At 38.3% G+C, this 26,399-nt stretch overlaps 1 protein-coding gene across 1 annotated transcript in view; it reads right to left on the reverse strand.

Annotated features, from left to right (window-relative positions):
• The window catches only part of LOC116995366 (anoctamin-2-like), a 147,936-nt gene that overhangs the window by 51,900 nt on the left and 69,637 nt on the right, over window positions 1-26,399 (reverse strand). The window contains exon 14 of the mRNA XM_033058045.1: window positions 19,653-19,736. Within this exon, the coding sequence (XP_032913936.1) occupies window positions 19,653-19,736 (84 nt within the window). The remainder of the gene's footprint in view (window positions 1-19,652; window positions 19,737-26,399) is intronic.

A 26,399-nucleotide genomic window follows, 5' to 3' on the forward strand; every position in this document is an offset into this window, starting at 1 on the left:
GTCATATTCCTCCCCATTTGTTAGAGCCCAGAAAAGTGCAAAGACATAGCAACTCCTCTGGCTGGTTCTTTCAGTTTCTTGCATTCTCAGTATCAGATCCTGTTCTGCTACTGCCTGTGAGATTTGAACTCTCATTGGATTCCCCCCCACAGGAGGTTCCCCACTATATAGATAGAGAGCCATGGAATAATCCCACTAATCTGAAAGCAGGGCCTTAATTTTTTATTTTTTATGTTTTTACAGTTCACAAAATCTGCAGCCTAAAGTAACAATTAACCCTCTGAAGAACCTCTGCTGCAGATCTCATACACATCACAATAATTGATCCATTTCCTGACCTTTGGAGAAGAGTGCTCTGAACTATGATGTCATACCTCAGCTGAAGCAAAGCTCTGGGCCATGCTTCATAGTTTGATAACACTTGTATTAATAAAGAAATGTACCCTATGTCTAGTGCTTGACATAGGAAAGGTGTAGAGTCAGCAAAATGTTAATTTTAATAGTAATAATAATTTTTACAGTATCAGCTAGTTGCACATCAATCTGCCTAATCGTTCCATATCTCAAATGTACCACATTTGTTTCTGCTTCTCCAGCACAGAGCTGTGTAAAAGCTGAGCTCTAAGGCAAAGCAGAAATTAGTTCACAGACTGATGGAACTTCAGTTCCTTAGACTTGAAGTTCAATACTCAGATAACCACATACTCCCCTAAATAACGGACAGTGGGAAAAGTCCTCTGACACTTTTCCATACGTAGGCCAAGAGTCAATACCATGCTTCTAAAAACAGTTGAATTTATTCTAAAGATGTTCAGCCTTTTTACTTTAATAAAGGGAAGTATCACACAAGAAATTAAAATTATTTTCTAAGTTTTTTTTATCTTGAAAAAAAACTGGCGCATGTATTCTGTTTTCCATATCTTTCTTCTATTTTGCCAAAATCTGCTTTCAAAATCCTTATCTTTGTTACTGCTGGAGCCAACAACGCTAAGGAAAGCACTTACAACTGGTTTACATTTTCTTTGTGAATATATACCAATAGGGAACAGAAAATTATTTGGGGTTTTTTGTATTTTCATGCCAAAATATGCGATTTAAGAATTTCATTTAATTTTGCAAATGCATCAGGGCTTGGGAGGAAATTTCAGTCATTCCAGCTTATCATAAATTTGGTTTGGCTAAGAGCTGAAGCTGCAGCTGAATGCTGCTGAATATGGAGCTGGAATTGGTTTGTGTTTCTCCTTGAGTGTTTGAAAGCAGTACTGAAAGTGAAAATAAATAATTATAATTAGAATGGAAGAAGGTTCTTGGGTTTTGTTTAAAACTGTTTCATCCTACTTGGAAAAAATAAATCTCTAGACCTCAAGTATGTATATTTTTATGCTGACAGATATGGTGTTTCTCAATTTCCTTCTAAAGGCAAAAACCTCTCTCTGACCCTTGAATCTCCATTCCATTGATTATAAATTAGGAGGAACAAACAATGATTCTTTCCCAAGAATGTTGCCATGTTGAAAAAGGCAGGGCAAGACCCTCTGGGAAACAGGCATGGCCCATCAAAACAGTTACCTAAAATAGAAACATCTCAATGCAGCAGTCACTGCAAGGGGCTGCTCAATGGTACTGGAAATCTCCTGGTCCCACAGGTCAGATCCAGGCCCAGGTGCCCTATGGAGATCCAAATATCCCCTCTGATGCTGCAGTCACATAAAGCAAACAGCAGGAGAGAAACAGCAGAAATGTGAAACTTTCCTATGCACATAAGATCAGCAGAAATAAAGTTCCTCATAAAACACAGATCCTCCCTTGCAATGAAGTGAAGGCAAAAATTTCATAGTAGATGTAGTTACTGTTGGTGAATATAAGAAAAACCTGTCAGTCATTGATCCCATTTTGTGACACTGATTCAATATATTGTGGAAATGTTGGCATATGCTAATATCTGTTGAAGTATGTATTGCCTGCAGTTAATGTGACTGAATAGATCAAAGGCCACATTTATTAAGAAACAGGTCCTGGTACAAAAAAACCACAAGGGGTTGTCACATAATCAGCCAGTGAGACCACAGTTCTCCGTGTACCAGCGACCAAACATATTTGCTCATTTTGTAAGAACACCAGATAAGAACAGCCCACATACAAAATAAGTACAGAAATGAGCTAGAAAAATTCACTAAAGGATACATTAGTTCAAATTCAAATATTTCAATTTTGTAGACCTGTCCTTCTACCTTAATTTATTGGATTTAGAAAAAATTATTAAAGTGATGTTGCTTTTTAATTTTCTAGGACTATGTTTAACAGTCTTTTCCCTGAATAGAGATTTACTGATGTCTCTTTATTTGGCAAATGCCTGTCAGTTGGACACAAACATAAAATGCACCATTTAAATGCACCATGTGGATCAGGAACAGCTTTTGTGGAACTTTGGACTGGTAACTGCACAACTTGCTTGACTGGATTTTTACCATTGAAAGATTTAATATGGGCAGTAGCATTCTAATTAAGAAACAAACAAAAATATTTAATACAAGCTATTATAATATTCTACTAGCAAGGGATCAAAACTCAAACTCTTCCCTCTCACATACATAAAAACCTCTGGAAATTCAGATTCATGGGGTTTTAAATTTTGTTTGGAGTTTTTACAGAGAAAACTGCTACAGGGGGTTGTTGAGACCCAAGGGCAAGACCCAGCACTTGGCTTTGTTCAGCCTCAGTTAAACCTTGTGAATTACTCCAGATTTACATTGTGGAGATCAAGGTGTTGTTCAGAAGTGGTGGCTCATATAAGTCAGGAACAGACTGGGACCATTAGAAATACTGGGACAATTCCAGATTGTGTGCACCATTGTTGTCTATGATGATAGGAACCTGCAAATTCAGTAAAGCCAGCATATTCCTCACGTAATTCCAACCTTCTTTCTTAATAGAGTTTATGGTCAGCACAGAACTCTGTGCTGAAGTGATCATGGTTTTGACAAGCAGAATGAGGCTAAAGACAAAATGCTTAAGCAGAAACATACTAAGTATGTGTTGGAATATGTGTAAAATACAAAGTCCATTTGCCAGAAGCAGGGATCTGGAGGCAGCATCAACATTCAGACCAGCACATGTAGTCTGATACAAGAGCAGAAACGGCCTCAACCTCAGGGAAACAAATCAGTAGCTAAAAAACAAGATCTCTCTGTATTCCTTCTAAAATAAGTTTACTCCAGCTACCAGGCATGAGGTTGTGCAAAACAGTCTTGAATACTTTTCACCTGAGGCTCAGTTCACACTGAAATCATCCATAGACTTACAGGAGATTAAAGGAATGTGTTTCCCTCAGTATTAAAAGAAAACTTCTTCCTTACAAAAAGCAAGAGACAGATTAAGTAATGAGTTAAATTCCTCCTATTTACATCATATTTTTTCTGCTCTTAAATTCACAATAACACCAGGAAATTAGAGCTGTATGAAAAGACACTGTTGTTTCTGAAAATGACATCTTGAAGTTGCACCTGACTACAGATTTGTCATGTTTTGGCTCATTTATACCTTGTCTTTCAATCTTCTTTTCATCACCCCTACCTCTAAGCCAAATTCTCCTTGTCCTTGCTTCTGCTACAGTTATTACATAAATCTCCACTTCTCATTCCAAGTTTAAGGATTCCTGTGGCTATAACCTCCCCAAGTCCCTCTTCTTTAAATTATAAACAAATCCAAAAATTATTATCAAACATCTCTCCAAACAGACAGGAACGCGTGCACAGGTGCAAATATGGCAAGCAAAGGCTCTCCAGTGGTATTGCTCAGTGGAATTCCTGTGCTCACTGCTCATGCAGAACATGGGAACCGCTCTGCAGCTCCCCATAATCAAACACCACTGTGCAATATCCTACAGATACCTGCCTGGTTGGTGGCATCTTAGACACTTTCAGCCCCAACACCCCAAATTCGTCCACAAGTTTGCCCTTTTATTCCAGCCCATGACACAATAACAACCCTTCATTAAACTTTGTAAGGATCTTATCACCTTCCCCAAAGTAGAGACTGATCACTTGTGCTACACAAGATTTCCCTACAGTTCCATTCAAGAAGAAGATATTTATCTCTGTATACCAATCATGACTGGCTGCAGAGTAACACAGAAAAAGAAATTACCTCTTCCTAAAGAAAAGCTGACTAAGGAGGGGCGTGCTGGCCAAATCTTAGAAGCAGAGTCATAGAGCAACTCTTGCACATCACAAATGACAAGGTCATGCATAGCTTCAGACTCACCAAGATGAACAAGTTTCTGCAGCCCAAAAAAGAATTATGTGTAGGTAGAAGGTTGTCAGTCCTTCTCCTCTGCCTCCAATAATGAGGGGAAGATCAGCAGTGCTTAAATTCCCCCATGTATCATTGATATTGATAATGGAAGCCAGCAGGGTACATGGGAAAAATAAAGTGTTTTTAAAGAAGATAGGCACACCTAATAAGACTTCAAATACAACAGCCCCAGCTACAACCTACACATGCCACTACTTCTCTGGGTAACCTATTCCAGCACCTCACCACGCTCACAGAGAAGAATTTCTTCCTAATATCCAGTCTAAACTTGCTCTGTGTCAGAGTGAAGCTATTCCCCTTTGTCCTGTCACTCCAAGCCCTTGTGAATATTCTATCGTTCCTTAGGGTTCCCTTCAGGTACTGGAAGAGTACAATTAAGAAGAAAACATTCAAATTTTCACTTGCGTGGTTATTATGAGACAAAATAGACTTTTGCAGCATGCAAATGTGCAAGCCAATTTCCTAGGAGCCCATAAAGGTATGGCATTTGTTCTGCATTGAGATACAAAGAAGATATATTGGATGTTTCAGAAAAAAATAAATACCCTTCAGTAATATTTTTATAACCTGCAAAGCCGTATATTCAGCTTTACTGAATACTGAATGCAGCTTTAAAAACTCAGCCTTAGAATGCAGTATAAATCAAGATTACTTTAAATTTCTGAGGTCCTGACATAGTTTTTAAGCCTGGAATGTGCAGCTATTCAGTGAGAAAGGATCAATGGTACAAACTCTTGTATTAACACTGCCTAACCTTTTGAAATGTACGACCACCTAAAGGAGATTTCAGAACAGATAGGGAAAACAAGGTTCATGATATCACACATTTCTTGTCTTCTTTTAGTACTCACTACTGTGATCTAAATGGAAGGTGATCCTCACCAACTCATTCATTAATGTTCATGCACAGAAAAAACTAATTGTACTTCAAGATAATTCACTGCCAACTTACTTTTCACATAAAGTCTTTTAAAATATAGACATACAATATTAATAAGGAGAACTATTTCTACACTTCTTCTGAGAAGCTCCACATTCTCATAAAGAGTCCTATAAAGAAAAGCCATTGAGTAAAAAGCTTACTTAACTAACTTTTAAAGGAAAATCTGGAATCAATACCCTTGAAATCAAATGCATATTGATTGTGCCATTTTCCTCTTCAAAAATAAACTGTCTCAGTAAATTACATGAAGCTCTCAAGTCTTGACACAATCCTTATGACTCACAGATCTTATTCCTTCTATATCCTGTTAATTTTATTGCTGTGACTGGCCCCAGTTAGCAAGATTAGTACTTGTGGCAAAATAATGTACATGGAAAAGCTTATGAAAAACTTCAAGTTTTAACATCCTTTGTTCATAACCATTTTTTTTAATCAAAACCTCCGAAGGTTCTACCAGCTGCACAATCACCACCTCTAACAGCCTGTCTCTAAATCAAGCCAAATAAACCAACAACTCCCCTCTTTGCTGGGCTTTGGCCACAAAGTGATTTCCATTGAACAATTAAGGCAAAGACAGTAATTTCTAATATAGGGATAATGATGGTTTTGAGATGTTGAAAACTCTTTGTAAATATCTACTTTTAATGTTGTGATAAATACAGATGCTATGAGTCTGCTTTCCAGGATAAAGCTTTCCTTAATGCTCTCTCATGCCAGGACTTTGTCTTGCAAGCTTTCCATTTGTAGCTCTCCCTTTGACTTCAGTAAGGGTTCTGGAGAAAGGAATAGCATAATCAGGCCCTTAATCAAATTTATTAAAACCCTGATGATATACAACCCAATTAAGGAATACCTCTCTATTCCATAAGAGCTTTTTACATTCCCTATAAAACACTTTCCTCCTCACCACATAAAACTTAGTGCGCGCCTTGCCGTCTGTCAGTATGAGGTACAAGCCCTAGAAATGAAAATGGGGCAATTAAATCTACAAGCTGTGGCTGATTTAATAATGAAAAGATAATGCTAATTGGCTTAAGAACTTTCGAGCAACTTTCAATCATGTTATTAGTCAGGTTGTGAAAACCACAGCAATATTGTAATACTCTAGTTTCTAAAAGTAGGATCTTTCTTATCACATTTGCTGGTACAGTACTTCCCTCAAGTGGTAAATGTATTTCTGCCTGGTTTGAATTTTCCTCTATGATATTAAACAGTAAAAACACATACTGTGTTTCCGGATTTGGGGACTGTATTCAGCTCTTCTGAGACTGCATCTAAAGACTTTACTTTAAAAGTAAAAGAAAGACATTTATATCCAGGGACAAGTTAAGCATAAAGTCATCAGGATGGTTAGTTATGGGGATATAGTTCTACCTAGAAGGAAAGGCTTAAAGAAATGAAATGTTCAGCCTCAAAAACAGAGACTCCAGATGCAATTGCTGTTGAAAACTGTCTAGGAGGAGGGTGTAGGGAAGACAGAGCCAGAATCTTCTTGGAAGTGCAGAGTGATGAGTTGAGAAGCAACAGACATAAGTTGCAACAGGGAAAATTCCAGTCAGGTTTCAGAGGCCACAGAAACTCATCACAGTGGGGTCAGGCCAACATCACAGCATGTTCCTCAGAAAGGCTGGAAATCTCCATCCTTGGGAACTGTAAAAATGTGAGTGAACAAGACCTTAAGCAAACTGTTCTGAAGTTGGTCTTGCTTTGATCAGGGGAGTGGGCTGGAAAGCTTCAAGAGATCTTGCCTAACCTATATCATCCTACAGTTCTGATTAATTTTAATTCCACAACTAGATTACCTTTAAAATGAGTCTTACTGACCAGAGCCCACACTTCTCCATTCCTTTTTTATTCTCTCTACAGAGAATGTATCTACAGTTTCTTTGGAATTCTTTGTTTGGTTTTTGTTCTTTTTTTTCCTTACTTTTAAAAAAATTTACTTTGTAAAATTTAGTTCAAACTGGATTTTAACATTTATTGTCTACTCCTGCGCTCATTCTTTCTCGCAAGGTATAGTTTTCTTTGTTGAACAATCTTTTTTGATCCATTGCATTTTAGTATTCTGATTGCTTTTGAATTCCTCCTTAAAGGAAATTAGCACTACACGAGCTCAGTGATCTTATTCATTAATTCATATTAAATCCTTCTATATGAGCATTTTCAGTGTGTTCTTATTAGCAGAACTTCAAGAAAACTGAAGCCTTTCCTGCATTTAGACCATGACCACATCAGATTTGTTAGTTTTGAAAAGAACTGTCCTTAACGTCTCAGTATTGCTACTAAAAGGAAAAACCTGAGCTATAGCCTGAAGCAACTTTAGCCTACTATTCAATATAATTTTAGTTGAAATAACTCATAACTATATGGCTTTATCAACTTGTTGCTTTAAAAGATTTTTAAAAGATTTCCTACAAATGGCATAGCCAATAAGAATTACCTTATTTTCAATTGGAGACAGACACCTGAGTGTATGAGATTCTTGTTTGAGACTTAGAGAAAGAGGGATACAAAAGAGCCAGAGGTACCTTTGCATTAACAGGTAAGCAAAAGAAAGTTAACCAGGGGAACAATAGCAACAATCCAATAAATAAAGCTAAGTTAAATAAAAATGTAAAATGCTGTAACTTGAATAATTTTAGATTAATTTTTTAGAATTTTAGATGAAAAATAGTATTACTAGCTACTGGTTTATTACAGACAGTAAGTGGTTTATACAATTCTTTTCCCACTTATTCAGCTTTATATAATATTGTCATGTTGTTACAAAGAAACCAGTGTGCAATAGGTGCCTGGAATAATTCTATTTCTGTATCCTTTCCCATTTTCAAAGCATTGGACTATGTCTTTCCTGATCCTCTCTGTACTTCTGAAGGCACACATAAGGCTCAGCTCTTTGCTCACCTTGTGCAAAGATGCTTAAGTTCTTTTGAAAGCATGGCCATATATAAAATTAAAATGAATTTAATTCCATTTATTCCCCTGCCTGCATTCCTGACACCTGTAATTGGTGTTCTACCTCAAGCCTATGAATTAGTGAGCAGCATCCCTCCCTAAAAGCAGGCCAAACACAGACCCTCTGAAACTGCAGAAGGAACATTTCACCTCTTAAAACAGTGCTCTCCACTGGCATCAGCACAGTAGTGCTGGTAGAGTGACTCCAGATTTCTCTTCCTAACAAAATTGCAGCCAACACACTTGTCTGGCTTGGTAGGGAAATACTGTGGTATGTGGTGTGGACCCAAATAATTTTTCAGCTGAAATAACCCTTTGTGAGATTCATTTCTAAATTAATCCATTCCTAAGGGCTGTTTCACATTTAGCTTGAGCTCCTGCAGAATGGTTATTTCTCTGAACAAAGCTCCAGGAGCAAAATGGGAAAAGTGGAGAAACCTACTTGCTGTAAACTTGGGAGTCTCCAGATTTTCTGTGTAGCTTTGCCAGGGTTCCTTGTTGAAGTTTCATTTTTCTGACTGGATTTTATTTTCCCTGCCTGAAATGAATACTTCCTCTCACCTTGCAGGGATTTAAAACAGTGTCTGAACCCCAATATAGTAATTTCTCCTTCCAAACCCTTCTGAATGCAGCTGATTGACCCATTTCCCATTCAAGGTGATCGTGCCATTAGGTATCATGTGAAGGATGATAATTCTCTTTGCCAACAGTCGGGAGCTTCCCCCAGTCCTGATTGCTCCACTGAACATCTACAAAGCAGGAATGTGAGTAGCTCTGCTCATACCTCATATTTTTGGGCATACCTTGAAGGGAATATAAGTTAGAACAGCTGTCTACCACTAACAATTTGACCACCTAAGGTTCTTCTGTCTCAGATTTCTTCCAGGATGTCATAAGGCTGCTTCCATAAACCAAAATATTTGCCCAAATGGAAGTGACTCATCCCATCCGTTTGACTAACACGGCAGGCAATACAGTCAAAGGTGCAGATCAAATGCATTCAAACACCACATCCCACTACTTTTGTTTTCCTGCAATGAGTACCCCAAAACTCAGATACAACAGAGTCAAGAGAGTGATACCAGTAACCTAGAATCATGGAATATTTTGGGTTGGGAGGGACCTTGAAGACCATCTCATTCCAGCCTCCTGCCATGGGTAGGAACACCTTCCACTAGCCCAGGTTGCTCAGAGCTCCATCCAACCTGGCCTGGAACACTGTCAGGGATGGGGGAAGCCACAGCATATTTTCTTCACTCTTCACTATTTACGCAGCTGTGGTTTTGAACAGTTCAGTCTGCATTGCTTGTGGCCTTATGTTCCCTAAGTTCTCTAAATTGTTCATAATTAATCCTTTTCTCAAAAGCTTGTAATTGTTTTTATTCACTCAAGATAGGTTTTCCTGTCCTTAGATTTGGACTCTGCTTCTAACTCAGCATTTATCAGGCTGGCAATGCTCCAGCTTCCATGTCAACTCCTTTAGACAATCTCTTATCATGCAGTACAAACCAAGGAAAATACACTTGAGAAAAACAAAAAATCCAACATAATTTTTAAATTATGCTTTAGATGTACACTTTGTTGTACAATCTTAGCCATTCTGAAAGAAATTCACTTCTTGTTCTTTCTTTCTATCTTTCTTTCTCTCTTCTTCGCACTGTTAAAAAGCTGGTTAAATTATTGCTTGACTTCATTTTTTCTGATTCAGTTTTTTTCTCTCTGAACCTGCTCTAGATTTTCCTTTCCCTAAGGAGAAATTAACCAGCAAAAATTGTCTTTAATACCTGGATTATTCTCTGGTTTAACGCTTAGAGGGAAAAGGGACTAATTATATATTGGAATATATGAAATATAAATATATATTGGAATAAATGAAAGTAGGTGGAAATTTTGCTTTTTTAATATGGCAGCCTTCTAAATTAAAAATGAACAAAGTGGCAGAACCCAGCCATGATGCATTTGTTTCCACAACTGAACAAACCTGGGGGAACAATAGCCAAGAAACAAATACATTTTGTTATATTTTGTTATATTTAGCAATATAGTTGAGAAACAAAAATTTGTCAAGAACAGAACTTATCTACATTCTAAAGCTTTAGACCCACACAAAATGAACAGATCACCTGCAAAGTTTCCCACACTCTATACATTATATTCCTTCAAGGAATATATTCACAACGGTGTAAGACCTTTTTAAAAAATTTGGAAAAAATGAATGATGGAAAATTATGACATCAAGGACATCTGAGAAGGATGGCCACCGAACAGTGGTGCACAGAAGGCACTCTAGTAGCATTGCAAATCAGCTACTTGAAAATCAGATTTTTCTCTTTTTCTTTGAAATGAAAATTCTTACACACACTTTTCTGTCAGTCACAGTGAAAATAATAATTAATAACTTATTAAATACCTTATATTCCCCCTGTGGAATACAATGCTGGTTTACTGAAGTACATTGCATTTCCCTTCTGTAGGGAATCCATTATATCATTAATCAAACACACAAGTTTAGATGGCATGGTTAGTAATTTGCCTTTAGTAAATCCAAGTTACATTTTGTCCCAGTGCTCAAGTACTTCTAAGTAAGGCTCAAATTATATTTTCTTTCAAAATATGCCTATTGTGGTCAAACCAATTTGTCTGCACTTGCTTGAATAATTTCTTTCCTGCATTTCACAAAATTGCACAACTGGAGTTGGAAGGGACCTCTGGAGATCATCTTAGCCCAATATCATGTTTAGAGCAGGGTCACATAGAGCAGGTTTCTCAGGTTTCTGTCCAGTCAGGCTTTACTTATTCTCTAGAATGGAGACTCCACAAAATATCTGGGCAAATTACAATCAGAATTACAGGATGGTTTGAGTTGGACGGGACCCTAAATCTCAGCTCATTCCAATTCAGCTCCTGCCATGGGCAGGGACACCTTCTACTATCCCAGGCTGCTCAGAGCCCCATCCAGCCTGGCCTTGGACACTTCCAGGGATGGGGCAGCCATAGCTTCTCTGGGAAACCTGTGCCAGGGCCTCAGCACCCTCACAGGGAACAATTCCTCCCCAATATCCAATCTAACCCTGCCCTCTGTCAGTGTGAAGCCATTGCCCCTTGTCCTGTCACTCCAGGCCCTTGTCAAGAGTCTCTCTCCATCTTTCCTGTGGACTCTCTTCAGGCACTGCAAGGCCACAATGAGGGCACCCCAAAGCCTTCTCCTCTCCAGGCTGCACAATCCCAATTCCCTCAGCCTTTGCTCCCAGCAGAGCTGCTCCATCCCTCTGATCCCTTGGTGTCAAGTTATTTACTACATGAAATACCAGCATGTGAAGGGGCTTCTAAAAACAATGCCATCATATCCCTAAATCAAGTGAATCACAAAATTCAGCAGATCAGCAGGCGAGTCTTTTTTCAGTCAAACATGGTAATAGCTGCAAAAACTGAGCAGTTCAAACTGAGTTCCTTAGCTCTTTAAGTTTGGAGTTTGTGGAATTTCAATCTTTGTGGGATGGAGGCCCAAAAGTACTGAATGTAAATGCAGTTTATTTCTTTAAAATTGCAGACAGGATTTCAGTATGCATCAAATAAAAAATTCTTGGCAACTAACTTAACTGACTGCTGTTTCCACAGCCAGTTTCTGTAAATTTTGTCCCAAATCTGGGCTTCTGTAGCAGACAAATAGAATAAAATTTATCTTATAAATGTGCTCAACAGAAGGTAAAAAATATACTCCATGATACAGGAGTTTGTCACCAGCTCACAGGAAAGGAAGAATACTCCAGGATTTTTCTTACTAGTTTTTCTAGTACATTAAATCAAAACACAGCAAACTTTTGGAGATTTATTTTTCAGCCTGAAAATTTGCTGTTGCCCTTCAACCTGTTATTAGAGTCTTTGACAGGGTAGAATGTAAGTCACTAAGCACAGACTTAAGGATTTAATTTCTTACTCAGGCAGAACTCCCCTTAATTTCAAGTACTGATGAATACAATTTACAAAAATTAGCCTTTCCACCCTGTTTAATAGGAAAGAGACCTGCATCATCTTAAATGCTGTCAATAAGAAGCTTAGACCTCGACTCAGAAAAAGCATTTAATTGTATCCAGGACGCTGAAGCTTGTGCTGAACTTTAATCATATGCTTGGGTCAGGGTTCCACAAGTAAACAACACAAGCTATAGCACCGCCCTAGAGAGAATGCTTCCTTCAGCCAAAATCTTAATAAGTAACACAAATAAGAGCAGGAAACAGCAGCCCTGCCTTCTCTTGTTTCTAGGTTCAAAACAGTCTTACAACAGAGACCACTATTTTTGGTTTTAATTTTTTTTTTTAGCAGAAAGACTCTTACAAGCATAGGACACCATTTTCCTAAAATCCTTGCTCTCATTTGCACTTCTCAGCCTCCAAGAGTTGAATAAAAAAAATCCAGTATTCCAATGTAATACCTTTTTCCTTTCTAGGCAAAAAAATAAAAATAAAAATAAAAATAAAAATAAAAAAAATAAAAATAAAAATAAAAATAAAAATAAAAATAAAAATAAAAATAAAAATAAAAATAAAAATAAAAATAAAAATAAAAATAAAAATAAAAATAAAAATAAAAATAAAAATATCCTTTGGAAAAGACAAGTAGTGATTTCATTTACTTATAGCTTTGAAGAAAAGAATGGAAAATAGATGAACAGGCTGATGTTATTGCAAGCTGATCTCTGTCATCTCTGTAAGGACACCAAGATCAGGGAAGGGCCTTGACTACAGGAGCAAGAGCAATCTTGTATCCATCCTCACAGAAAGGACAAAAGAATAATTAAGGAATCATAATTACGTTTCACTTTGGTCTCTTGAAAGATGAAGAAACCCATTCTAAGCACATAAGGAGAAGTTGGTATTTGTGAAGAGTCATTCTGGATTTACCAAAGGTGAATCATTTCCTGCACCAACCTGGCTGCCTTCTGTGAGGAAAATGACTGGACATGTGGGCAAGAGGAGACTTGTCCATGCCATTTGCCTTGACTTCAGCAAAAGGTGAATTCCCTGGTTTGCTCAGAGGGTGTTAGTCCATAAGTGTGCCTGCAAACCTGTAACAGCTGGAGTATCCTAGAACCACCCTGTCTTACAGAAGGGACCAGGAGGAGGGGATGGAACACTTGCTCCTGCACCACAACATCAGGCTGGGGTGGGCTCAAGAGATGGTCAGTTTTTCTTAAGCATGCAGCTGGCACCCAGAGAGCACTAGACTGACTGAAGGAACAGGTCTCTACTAACTTCCTGAACTTTACCAAGAGCAAATGCCTTTGAAACAGAAAACTCCTTGAAGGAGAAGTAACTCTACTGAAAAGAACCCTTGGATGTCTACAGAAAACAAGAGCCAGGAGTGTGCCCTGGCAGCAAGGTCCAAGAGCAAATATAAATAACAGCAAGGTCCAAAATTGCAAACATCCACCACACCTTCAGTTAACATTCTGCACATGCAGTCAACTTAACCTTATTCATTAAATATTTCTATCCAAATCTTCTGTGTCATAGTTAATTTAAGAAAAACAAAATACACTATTAATTGTCTCATTACAAAAGACCCATGGGTGTCTGCAGTAAACAAGAGCCAGGAGTGTGCCCTGGCATCGAGGTCCAACAGCACCTGGGTTGTGTCAGTGAGTGGGTCCAGGGAAGTGATTACCTCAGCTTTTCAGCACTCCTTTGCCTGTACCTAAAATATTGTTTTGGGCCTTCCAGTAGGAAACACCAATGGCACCATTTATCAAAGTCAGAGGCAGAGAATGTGTCCAAGAAAGAGAAACTGAGGAACAAGGCTTGCTCAGCACAGTTAAGGAGCTCATCAAAAGACAGAGCCAGGCTCTTCACAGTGGTTAATGCTGGAAGTACAAGAGACAATGGGCTTAAACTGAGAGTAGAGAGGTTCAGGCTGGATATAATGAGAAGCTTTTGCACAATGAGGACAGTCAGGGCATGTCCAGAAAGATGTTACCATTTCCATCCTTGGAGATTTCCATCACCTGACTGGGTAATATCCTGAGTAACACGGTTTGAGATCACACTTTTCGATAGGAGTGGTTATTTGGACTACATAAAATCCTGAAAGCCTTCCCAACTTGGAATATTCTACTATAGTACACTTTTAAGCATTTTATTACTTCATATTGAGAGAGTAGGAAGAGCTATTTCCTACTAAAGTCTGGATGGAATATAATTGCAGACACAGGGGCACAGCACTGTGGCCATATCTTGGATTCATCTCTCTGATACAAAAGAAGAAATCCCACTGTAGATTTTCAGAGGAACGGGGAGCAAGTGGGACATTTTTAGCTCCATTTCTTATATTACTCTGTACAAAGATAACCAAATTCCGAGACAGCAACAGTGAGAAGATTTGAAACATAGGTACTCTAAAATTAAAGATCCTCCCCATCTGAAAGACTGTCAACACTCCTTTGAAGACATAAATTCTGCTTATGACTACTCTGGTATGAAACCTCCATAACCTAGAACTCAAATAAACATTAAAAGAACCAGAATTGTAGCAAATATAGGTACAAAAAAGAGGATGAAATCTCTGTGTAAGATTATAATCATAAGTGGCCTCATTCGTCTTCAGCCATTTTTTTATTTTCATTCAGTCATTTTTTGTTTTCAAAAGTTAATGATGCAAGAAATAAGTTGAAAAGGGAAAAAATCGTTTCTTTTATAAATCTGATTGTTTATATTGGTATTAATGACCAATTATCTTGGTTTCTTTTACAGAGTTTCAGCTAATATATAAACTAATAAGATTTTTTTTTCTTTAGTTAATCTTATCAAGGACTTGCTTAATGAAGAGATGGGCTCCAGTATCTGAAAGGGTTTTTACTCCTTGTAGAAGATTTACTTATGAAAGACTGGTAGGGAATTAACTGCTAACAAGAATTATTTTTTTTAATGTTTCACAATGCTGAAATTTTAAAAAGAGATATATATAAAGTATTAGCAATGTAAATTTCTACTTCATATTTATGTGTATCATCCTTTACACTAGAGATCCTCCTCTTCAAACCAGCTTGCTTCAGTTGTTAACTGAAACAATGATTCAGAAAGAAATATTTTTGTTTCAATTACCAGCTGAATTAACAATTTAAATAATTGATTCTGCTAATACCATATTTAAAATGAATTAAAGGAAAGACAGACTGCCAGATTCTATTACTCCTAGGGTTTGCTCCAAGTCAGGACACAAGCCAAGAGACAAGCCCTCTTTTTTCTATACAGAAAATTTTCCTTGAGAAATATGTAGAACGAGTTATTCACTTTCCTGCCAAATAGGAAAGATAAGAACACACACACACACACACACACACATATATATAAGATGTTGAATCACGTTTGCCAGATCAGCTGGACATTTAATGAAAAGAAGTCAGGGCCTGATCCATCTCTCACAAAAATTACTGGAAGGCTTTCCATCAGCTCCAGTGAGAGCAGCATCTAGCCCCATCTGTATGTTTTCAGGCACAAGACCAATTTTCATTTCCTGACCTCTGTGTAATTCCATTGAGGATGCCACTACTGCAGAGAGAGCAGAAGAACTTATCAGAAAATTGCAAATATCCACCACGTTTTCAGTTAACATTCTGCACATACAGTAACTTAACCCTATTCATTTAATATTTCTACCCACATCTTCTGTCTCATAGCTCATTTAAGAAAAAAAACCAAAAAAACTATTAATTGCTTCATTACAAAGCTTTCATCTGCCATGTTTGCATGAATGTATTATCAGACACATGCATTCATAAACGTGTGTGTAATCCTTCATCTCTGGCGCAAGGACAAAAATCATCTCTGGTCCAAGGACAAAAATGCCTTTTCATGTACATGAATAAAGGAAAATAAAGGAACTATACATTGCAAGCCTTTATATCAGAGAATCATAGAAAGGTTTGGATTAGAAGTGACCTTAAAAATCAGGTGGTTCCGATCCTCTGCCATGGGCAGGGACACCTTCCACTATCCCAGGTTGCTCAGAGCCTCATCCAGCCTGGCCTTGGAACACTTCCAGGGATGGGGCAGCCACAGCTTCTCTGGGCACCCTGTGCCAGGGCCTCACCACCCTCAGAGGGAACAATTTCATCCTAATATTTAGTCTAAATCACCTCTCTGTCAGTTTGAAGTCATTCCCCCTTACCCTGTCATTACATGTCCTTGTAAATAGCATGTGACCACAAAGAATTAAATAGTAGTACTGACTATAAGACAGATCATTCCGGATTTCCCAAATCAGTCCTTTAGAACTTGTCATTTTCTGAAATCAATGTCTTAATTCATAAGAACTGTTTATCTATTTGCTACTTAAGCTCAGGCATTTCACACAAATGTTGAAACTCCTTTAGCTGTAAATTAATTCTCTCCTGAAATAATAGAACCTTAGGGTGTTATTGCTATTATTTCACACCAATCTTTTGTAAAATGCTCTGAGCCTTCACAGTTTCTTTCTCACTCTCCAAATAACCAATAAAATATTTATTCAAACAACCTGAACAGGGTGGTGGAGGGTGAAATTTTGTTCTTTGCTTATTCCAGCAGCAGAAACACCCAGTGGCATTTTTTATGAGCTGTATTCTAGAACACAAACCCCACTGGGCAAGTAATACATTAGATGTGTCATACTTTGCCTTGCCAGGCTCATCAGGCTGATTTGGAATTTGCTGCCTGGGTAGAGTGACTCATATGTTTACTGGCCCTGACAGGTGCTGGGCATCTTCCACACTCATTAAAGTTAATGACTTGAACAGCAGAGAGGGAAAACTGTGCTGGTTTCCTCTGAACGTGTATTCCCAAGTTATCATTTAAGAGAGGATGTAAGTGGTGTCACCTTTCTTCTGCAATCACAAAAGCAGCCCCTAACCATACGCCTGTCCTTTCATTGCAAAAATAACCCAATTATCTTCACAGGAACTCCTTGTTGGAGTAAGGCAAGGAAAAAAAAAAGCAGCACTGTACACAGTGCACATAAAAGCTGCCTTTTGCCATAAAACCAGTCACTTCCTCACTGGAACAGAGGAATTAACATACTGGAAACAAGCCAGAAATTTTATAGAAATATATGCCTTTAAGTAAGCTCTAGACCAGTATTCTCACAATAGCCACCCCTTGGCATCATTTCTATTCCAACAAGCCACAGCTGCTGAACTGGAGACTTCTGACTTCATGTCAGATAAGTAATGAGAAGTTTTAGGCGGCGGTGCCAGAGCCAGTCCTTTGATATTAACACAGCACACTACAGTTGTTGACCAGCCACACCAAAAAAGATATGCATTTAATTTACACTAGTTAGCTAAAAATATTCAGGAGAAAACTTCACAGAGACTTATTCCATGGCATTAAACTGTCAACCAAGACATGAAGAGATAGAGACCTCACAGACATCTGTGTATTCACACAAAACCAGGAAATTAGAAGAATTGAATCTTTAACTACAGAGACATCTCTACTTTGATGCCTGTCCAGCCACTAGATCTGCCATGGTAATATGACAAAGTTCTGTACCCTGGCTTCCACCCAACAAGACAGAAATACTGACCCAGAGACCTCACAGAAACCTGTGCCTAAATATTAACCTGCCACCCAAAATCTCCTGAGCTAATGATCTTGCAAAAAGAAAAGGCTGAAACCTCTAAAATAAGGCTGAAGAATTATTGCAGTCTTAAATACTCATCACTTTTATTGTCTAACTTTTCAGGGTTTTCCAAAGCAAAATGTAATGGTGCATTTCCACAGTTAGGATAGTTAATTGAACTGTTATGTTTAGTTTTTTTCCTCTTCTGCAGTTCTCACATCACCATCTATTGCACTCATAATTTCATAAGACACTGATGCACAAAGGTCTGAGCAATACATCTTTCAAACCCGGACTAATTTGTTGTTTGCTGGACAGAATTAGTAAGCAGAATGTTCACTAATGGAAAACTGCCTATCTCCTTGGAATATATTTCGATGATTTGGAAAACACTAGTTCTGAAATTCAGTATTTTTCTCCTTCACATTGGCACAGAAAGCAATTTGACAAAAAATATCCCATGTTAGTTTTTTTCATTCTTGATGTCTGAAAGGAGCTTTTCCTGGTTTTGTAGTGCTGGATCTTTACATTGCTCATTGTTTCCCACCTATTCATTTAACATATATTCTTGGGTTGTTTCCTGGTAGTTGATGTGGGGTATTCTCCTTTGGTTGGTGTTTTGGGGGGTTTTTGTTTGGGTTTTTTCTGTTTGTGTTTTATCTTAAATGCCTAATTTATAATTATTTCTGTACCTCAGATAAGCAAGATAATCATATTTTACAGCATCAATGGCTGACTTGTTTCCAGCTCCCATTTACTTTAAGCCAAAAAAAAAGGTAACCAGCAACTATTTTATTAGACTTTCACACTCTTTGATTCCTCACTTGGAAGGCCAAGAGAGCTGTGTAATGTGTAAGACTCCACTGTGCTTTGTGAGTCTCTGCTTATTGGGCAAGATCAAAAGCCCACTAAAATAATTGAGAATCTCCACGATCTTCTGTGGAGTTTGGTTGGGCACAACAAGTGACAGGCAGGCTCACTGAAATGGAAGATTCCCTGGAAACACTTTACAATGGTGGGCAGCAGAAGAAAGGGATAATGAAGTTCTTCTGCAAGCTAAATTTGTTGGACCAAACCTGAAAACTTGAAAATTCTTCACTTTGGATACTGATTCTTAACCTGTAAGCAAACTAAACTGTTGTTTTTTTTTTTCCTAAACTAGAAGCTGAACATGGTATTGGAATGTTTTGACTTTGCTGGCACACGTGGAATGCAGGGAATGAGAAGTGGTTAACCAAGCCTAATGGACCAAGACTACAGAATTTCTGAATGTTTAGAAAATAGACCTCAGTCTACAATTTACAACAGGAGATTGATTAAAAAAGGTTTTGTTCAACAAAGTTTGAAATAGCCATAAAAATCCTGAACCCACTTTAGTCTGAAAATTATCTACCAACTATTTTTCCATTTGTCCTGGAAATGTCATTAAAACTTCCCAACTGTGTAACTGCAACAGGACTAAAGACACCAAGGTTACCTTTGCAAATAAAATCACCATAATAAAAGCTGCTTTCTCCATTGTGCAGCAAGTACTGACATTCTGAGGGATTGCTGTAAGAATTCTGTGGTGATTATCTTGGGAATCAGGCACTACTCTACAGATTAGACCCTGAACCACCTGTCAACCCCATTTCTATGCAAATTGCTTTACTTTGAAAGACATGACCTCAAAGCCCTGCAATGGTACTGCAGGCCGGCATTTCACCACACCACCACCTACCAACTCAAAAGGCTAATTAAGAGTATCAAAATGTGCCTTTTGAAACATCTGAGAGAGACAAAAATATGATCACAATACAACAAAACACAAATCCCATATAAATGAAAAGAGTAAGCTGCATCTCACCTCATTTGAATTTTCTGTTGTGGTGTTTTTATTTTTTAGCTTTTTCTGCAGCAGTTTGGTTTCGTACTCTGGCCTGGGATGCTCCTGAAAAAGACAAAAATAAAGAAACACACATGATTATAATTAAGAGAAAATCCCCAAAATTTTTGGTCACTTATTCACAATCACGGCCATTAAGATGATTCAACTAGACACACCTCAATAACCTTTCAATGTGCCCTTGCAAAACGAATTTTTCTTTCCCAAATTAGAGCACAAATTAAGCAAGGTGACAAAAATTTACAAGGCTTTTCAAGTGAGCAGCTCATAAAAGAGACACGTATCATGCATCTCCTCATTCCCACCAAGTTCTGAATTCATTCAGAGCTGGGATTTGGATTGACATCTCCCACAAAAAAAGGCTATTCCTACAGCACTGGTGATACCATCCCTCTTTACTACAATTAGAATCCTTGTATATCAGCTTCATGCAAGAAAAGGGTTATTAACATTTTTTAATTAATCTGCTAGTCATGAAGAGAACAAAAACCATTTTAAATTAATAAATCCTCATGGGCAATAGAATAGGGTCTACACGGAACTTCACCAGAATTCCTTGAGAGATACAGGTGATGTTCATTTTCTGAACATTTTCATTACCTGTACGTGTTCATGTATCATGAACATGTTCGTTATCTGTAACATTTTCACCACAGCAGACCCAACCCTCACCATTCTCTGTTGCATGTGAGAATATAAACACAGTGAGATCTCCAAAATATTTTTTATTCTGATAATGAGATTTTCTTAATGCATTCAAAAGGTACGTGATAAAGTATCATTAGAAACACTGAATCTTAGAATAGTCTGGGTTGGAAGGGTCCCTAGATCTCGTTCCAATCCCCCTGCCATGGACAGCCACACCTTCCACTGCGATGTATAAATCTATTTGGTCATAAGGAATGACAAAAGTCACAGGGTCTTGAAAACAATCAGAAAGATTCAATTACAAATTGCACTTGGTGTGGAAATTTGTATGTAGTCCCTAACCCTAACTATAAAAGAACATGGCAGTGAGCTTTAGTTAAAGGAATTAAATGAAAGGGAAAACAGAAAAGGAGATGAATAAGAGAAAGAGACCAGCAGCCCTGATTCCAGTGTTGTTCCCTGATGGAATGATGGACTGTCCAGAATCCCAAAGGGGGATCCCAAAGGGGGCTTGCTGGGGGTACCCTTTTAGGGGTGGGTTTCTCCCGCTGAAGATAAATTTCTTGCTTTCCATGCAAATAGGTTATCATGAACCCTCCATCCTTTCAGACGTTCCTGGAAATGGTCCAGGGGCTTTCAGCGGTCTTGGATGGCCTTCATCCCCCCTACAGTCCATGTCCACTTCTCAGCCTGATTCCTGATTTTTGTTGTGCATCTGTGATCAAGATGTTTGCCTCAGAAGAGTGCTGCTCTACCTCCTCATGTCCCCCTTCACCAGTCACATTTTGTTCTTCCTCCTGGCATGCTGGTACCAACAATCCTTATCTGTGATTATCAACAGCCCTTAGTTGGCTCCATGGCTATCCCAATATCAGTGTTTGAAACATACACAGTAGACCCTTCTCTTCTGGGTATCCACATCAGGTTGCTCAGAGTTCCATCCAGTCTGGCCTTGGACACTTCCAGGGATGGGGCAGCCACAGCTTCTCTGAACAACCTGTGCCAGGGCCTCCCCACCCTCACAGGGAACAATTCCTCCCCAATATCCAATCTAACCCTGCCCTCTGTCAGTGTGAAGCCATTGCCCCTTGTCCTGTCACTCCAGGCCCTTGTCAAGAGTCTCTCTCCATCTTTCCTGTGGCTCCCTTCAGGCACTGGAAGGACATAATGAGGTCACCCAAAAACCTTCCCTTCTTCAGGCTGAACAATCCCAATTCGCTCAGTCTTGCCTTGTAAGAGAGGTTCTCCATCCCTCTGATCATCTTGGTGTCCCTGCCCTGGACAACATGTGGCTCCAAGAAATAGTGAGGCATTGGTAAACCCTAACATTAATAAAACTGATTATCAGCAAAAATGGTGGTAAGAAAGATGGGGAAAGGATAGGCAAAGATACAATAAGCATTTAAAGATGCTGCAGTGAACACCTGTGTCCTGATGCTTTTTAAGTTTTCACTGCCTTGTGTTGATTTGCATAATTTGCTACCATGCTTCCTTAAATAAAGAGGTTGGATGTGGCTAACATCTTTAGACTTAAATGGAGAAAGGATGAAGCCATCTGGAGTGGATAGCTACATAAGAGGAGATAGTTTGATCAAAGTAGGGAAAGGAAATAAATGAAGCAGTAAGAAACTGAGGGGATCTAAATGGACTGTGCTACTGACAATCTGAATCAGTTTTCTTCCTTTTCTTCTCTTACTCTCTGCTAAGAAAAGCATTCTAAGATACCAGGGGCAGCCTCCAGAGGTCAGAGCAACTTTTGAAAATTGATTTGAATGCAAACAAGGTGAAATTCAGAAAATAAATGCCAAGCAAAACATTATTCATTAACTCTCTTTTTTTTTTGCTATTGACTGTTTTGCTCTGAGAGCACATTCTGTTCAAATTTGGCCAACTTATGTTTAGTTTTCCTAATAAGACATTCCAGTGTCCTTTTAACTGCCTTTCATACACCTACATCTGGATTGGAATAGTTGTTGATCTGTCTTTGTTGAATCTGCCAAGTCATCTTACCCTTGACTGAACAGACCACAGAGCTCCCTGGAATGCATTTTGTATATATTCTTTTTATGAGCATTTTGCACAAAATATTTTTTTACAGGCCAGACTCAGGGATGTTTGACCCATGCATCCATGGATGTGAAGGGACAATTCCACTCAGCTGTAAAAAGAACGTGATTCAGAATCAATTCTTTGTCTGAAAATGGGAAGTGTTCTTACACTAAGGACGACAAGCTAGAAATAGTTGTGATGGTTTCACAAAGGCTAAATGTCCATGTAGGGATAGATCTGAATCCCAGGATGCTGGAAGTTTGCCAGTACAGCTGCCAGACACTTATTGAAAACCATGTGAGCCAAGGTACTGCGAGGCCAAATGAGTGCTCCGAGTAAAAAACTGTAATTCCCTTTCTGAAAACAAAAAGCCAAAACATGAAATTTCTACTCAGGCAAAACTCATGTTGATGTCAGTGGGAATTTTCCCTGAGAGTGATCTCCAGGATTTGCTTCAAACATACACATGTGTATCCACTATCCATCAAATTAAGCCTCTGTAGATAATGATCCAGTCTGATAAGAATAAATAATGTGAACCAATCTCTCCTTAATTTCTCTTTGATTTAGAAAGAAAGTGATAATGAAATTTTATAGACACGCATGACAAACACATGGAATATATTTCTAAAAAAATTAGAACCTTAGCAACTATCCCAGATTTGACCCAGACCAAAGTAGCTATCAAAAAAAAATAAGCCATATACTCTAAGTAAAGGCAAAGACTCACTGCAAATTCCTTTAACAGCATTATCCTAACATTCTGAACACAAGCAGAGCAGCTAAGCAATGCACACTGATGGGAAGGACGGCTTCCACAAATAAAAACTTGAATGACCTAGCTGCTGCCCCAAAGCAAGATGGAAATATGGAATGAATAGAACAGAGAGCTCAGCTGTTCTCTGCTGCAAGAGGGTTAATTGTTAGAAATCAAGGGCTTAAACCCTCTATTTCATGTGATGGTGACGTAGGATGCAGGGGATGAGAAGTCTAGGAAAGTTTGTCATTCACACCAAGGATCTATTTAGATTGCCCTATTAATGGGATGCTTGTCAAAGGAAAAGTAGTTTTATATGTCAGCATGGAGTCACTGGTAGATGATCACAATCTTTTTAGACCAGATCACTTTCAAAATAAATCTGATAAATGAAAAATTAAAGCAAAATCTTGAATAAGTCATGTAGCATGATTACAAGTTTAGGTTAAAAGCTACTGAGCAAATATACAAGAACTCAGTTATTAGAGATATTTTAGAGTAATGCAAAACAGAACTTGTCAAAAGAAATTATGAGATTCTATTATGGAATTGTATTTGCCAGACAGACAGAGAGATTTTATGCCTTAGTTTGCTTTCATTGAGCAAGAACAATGGTAATGCTTTGGGCAAATAACTGTAAAACTAAATTTTGAAATTTGGCATCAGATTTTGAAGCTCCCTTAAGCTAGGACCAAACAACCAAATGCTGCCATTTCAATGGCAGATAACATATTCTGTGGGTAATTGTAGCAGATAACATATTTTGTGGGTAACTGTCGCAGAACACAGTATCATTTATGGTTGTTCGTTTTGCAATTCAAATCCAACCCGTTTAAACACTCCTATACTGATGAGTGGAATTGAGAAAATCATAGAATCACAGAATGGTCTGGGTTGGAAGGAACCTTCAAGATCATCCCATTCCAACCCCTTGCCATGGGCAGGGACACCTTCCACTAGACTAGTCTGCCCAATCCAACCTGACTTTTCAGGGATGGGGCAGCCACAGCTCCTCTGGGCAACCTGTACCAAGGCCTCATCACCCTCACAAAGAAGAATTTCCTCTGATATCTAATCTAAACCCGCTCTCTGTCAGTGTGAAGCTATTCACACTTGTCCTGTTAGTCCTGGCCACTGTAAACAGCAGCGATTCCAAATCTTATGTATTCTCCAAGAGGCACATCCCTGGCAAACCCTGCTTACCTACCTGGATCTCCTGAGTCACTGGAAAGGAGGAGAGGAACAAGGAAAGACCTCAAGGTGGTCCGTGTTCCCAGTGGGGCAGTGCTGGATAAAGACAGATTTAACCTCTCTGGGGAGGGAAGCACTTGTGCTACCCCAAGTGACCCAGCCTTTGAGTGGCCCATGCCAACACTCCAAGGAATCAAGAGTATCAATAAAATATTGAACAATTTTGAGCCTTGAAGAAAATTCAGTTCTAGAAAGGACAGAGGAGGTCATTAAAATGGAAAAGGAATAAATGAAAGTAAATGAGAGCATGTTGATATGTCTGGTACAAGAGAAATAAAAGAGTAAAATATACTTAAGTCCCAGGATGTTCTGGCAAATCTCTGGATCAACAGTCTGGGAGTGAAAAAACATAATCACACACCTTTACCAACTTCTTAGAAAGCAAAGAAATTTTCACCTGACTTTGTTTTTACAGTTTACAACTTTAAACATATTTAAAGTGTGCCTTCATGTGTAATCTTCTAGTGGAACAATAACTGGTACTAAACAGTTTCCCCGAAAAGCTGAGGGATAACATTCATTCTTCAGCATTCCTTCTACAATCATTCTAATGAAACTCTTATCCTCCTAAACACAGGACTTAAATATAATATTGAAAGGATTTGTTTAGAAGAACAGGGCTAGCCAAGGATCATTAAATAATGAGTGTTAGTAAGAATTTAATGAAAGTCATGGAAGATGAAACCCACAAAAGGTTAATAAAAAAGCATGCAAAGAATTTTTCAAATATTTGGAAGTATGGACCGAACAAGAAAATTAGAATAGTTATGAGAAAAATGAGAGATAATGCATCTGGAAAAAATAATCCAAACTAAAGATCTCATAGGCACAAGAAACTTGAGGCTGCAGAAAGGAGATAGTTGAAACAAGAAAAAATATTGTTGCTACAAATTCCCCTGTTACCAATACTGGAGATTTTTTCCCAAGAGGGCTACATAGTTACTTTATTAGAGTCTCCACTTTAAGGATTTTAGCAAACAAAAATATCTTATGCTTTGTGGTTTAGTAGATTCTATTAAAACTTCAGAAAAAGGAGTCTGCTCCTATCCTTTGCAAGGTGAAAGACAAAGTGAAGCCATCAAATTGATCAGATCAAAATTAATTTTGAAACCATGATAGAGAAAATAAAAAACCAAGACCAAATTAGGTGAGAGCAGAAAGTATCTGTAAACATATTTAATGTCACAAGTCAGCTTGTTTTTTATTTTCTTTAATTCTCTTTTACTCAATCTACCTTCTTTATTAATTTGTCTTATATCAGCAGTAATCCACAGTGACCTCAAAGACTTCCCTTGAGGGTTCAGTAATTGCAGGGGATTTTTTTTAAACTCATCAAATAGCAAAAGGAGGAATCAGACTTTGAGAATTAGTTTGCAAATAAAGTAAAAGAGTTGGCAAACATTTTACAGAGCACAGACATCCTCCCTGTTATAATGAAACACTGTAACAGCTTGACTATTTGAGCAATACCAAGACCAATGAGTGGAGAGTCCTTGGCATTTATTTCAGTTAATGCAGACTCTCTATCCACTTGACTTCAACGTTCTTGCCCAAATTCTAAAATTTTGTCTTTTGTAATTGCATTTCTATTTCAGTTTGCACAGGAACATTGGTAAAATGAGGAAAAATCTCTTCCACCCAAAAAAATGAAAGCAGAAACATGCTGGAAATACAGTTTCTGAAGATTCATGAGAGAAGGCAAGAGTTTCTATTGCCCACATCATTAATTGGAGTCCATCAGTATTTCCTCCCCAAGCAGAAGAAGGGATGGATCCTCCCACATCTATTCCTGGTTTATTGATGGCCATATTCCTTATTACACACTCTGAACTAGAGTGATATGCACAACCTTTCATTGGGTTACACAGTCATACAGCTGTGGCAGGGCACATTGAGTGGAGAAATTTCAGGAAGAATTGCTTCACTGCAAGGGTTGTTGAAGCACTGGAATGGGCTGCTCAGGGAGGTGTGGAGTCACCATGCTGGGACGTGTTTAAGGAATG

This window comes from Catharus ustulatus, chromosome 4, assembly GCF_009819885.2.
Source record: "Catharus ustulatus isolate bCatUst1 chromosome 4, bCatUst1.pri.v2, whole genome shotgun sequence".
NCBI lineage: Eukaryota > Metazoa > Chordata > Aves > Passeriformes > Turdidae > Catharus > Catharus ustulatus.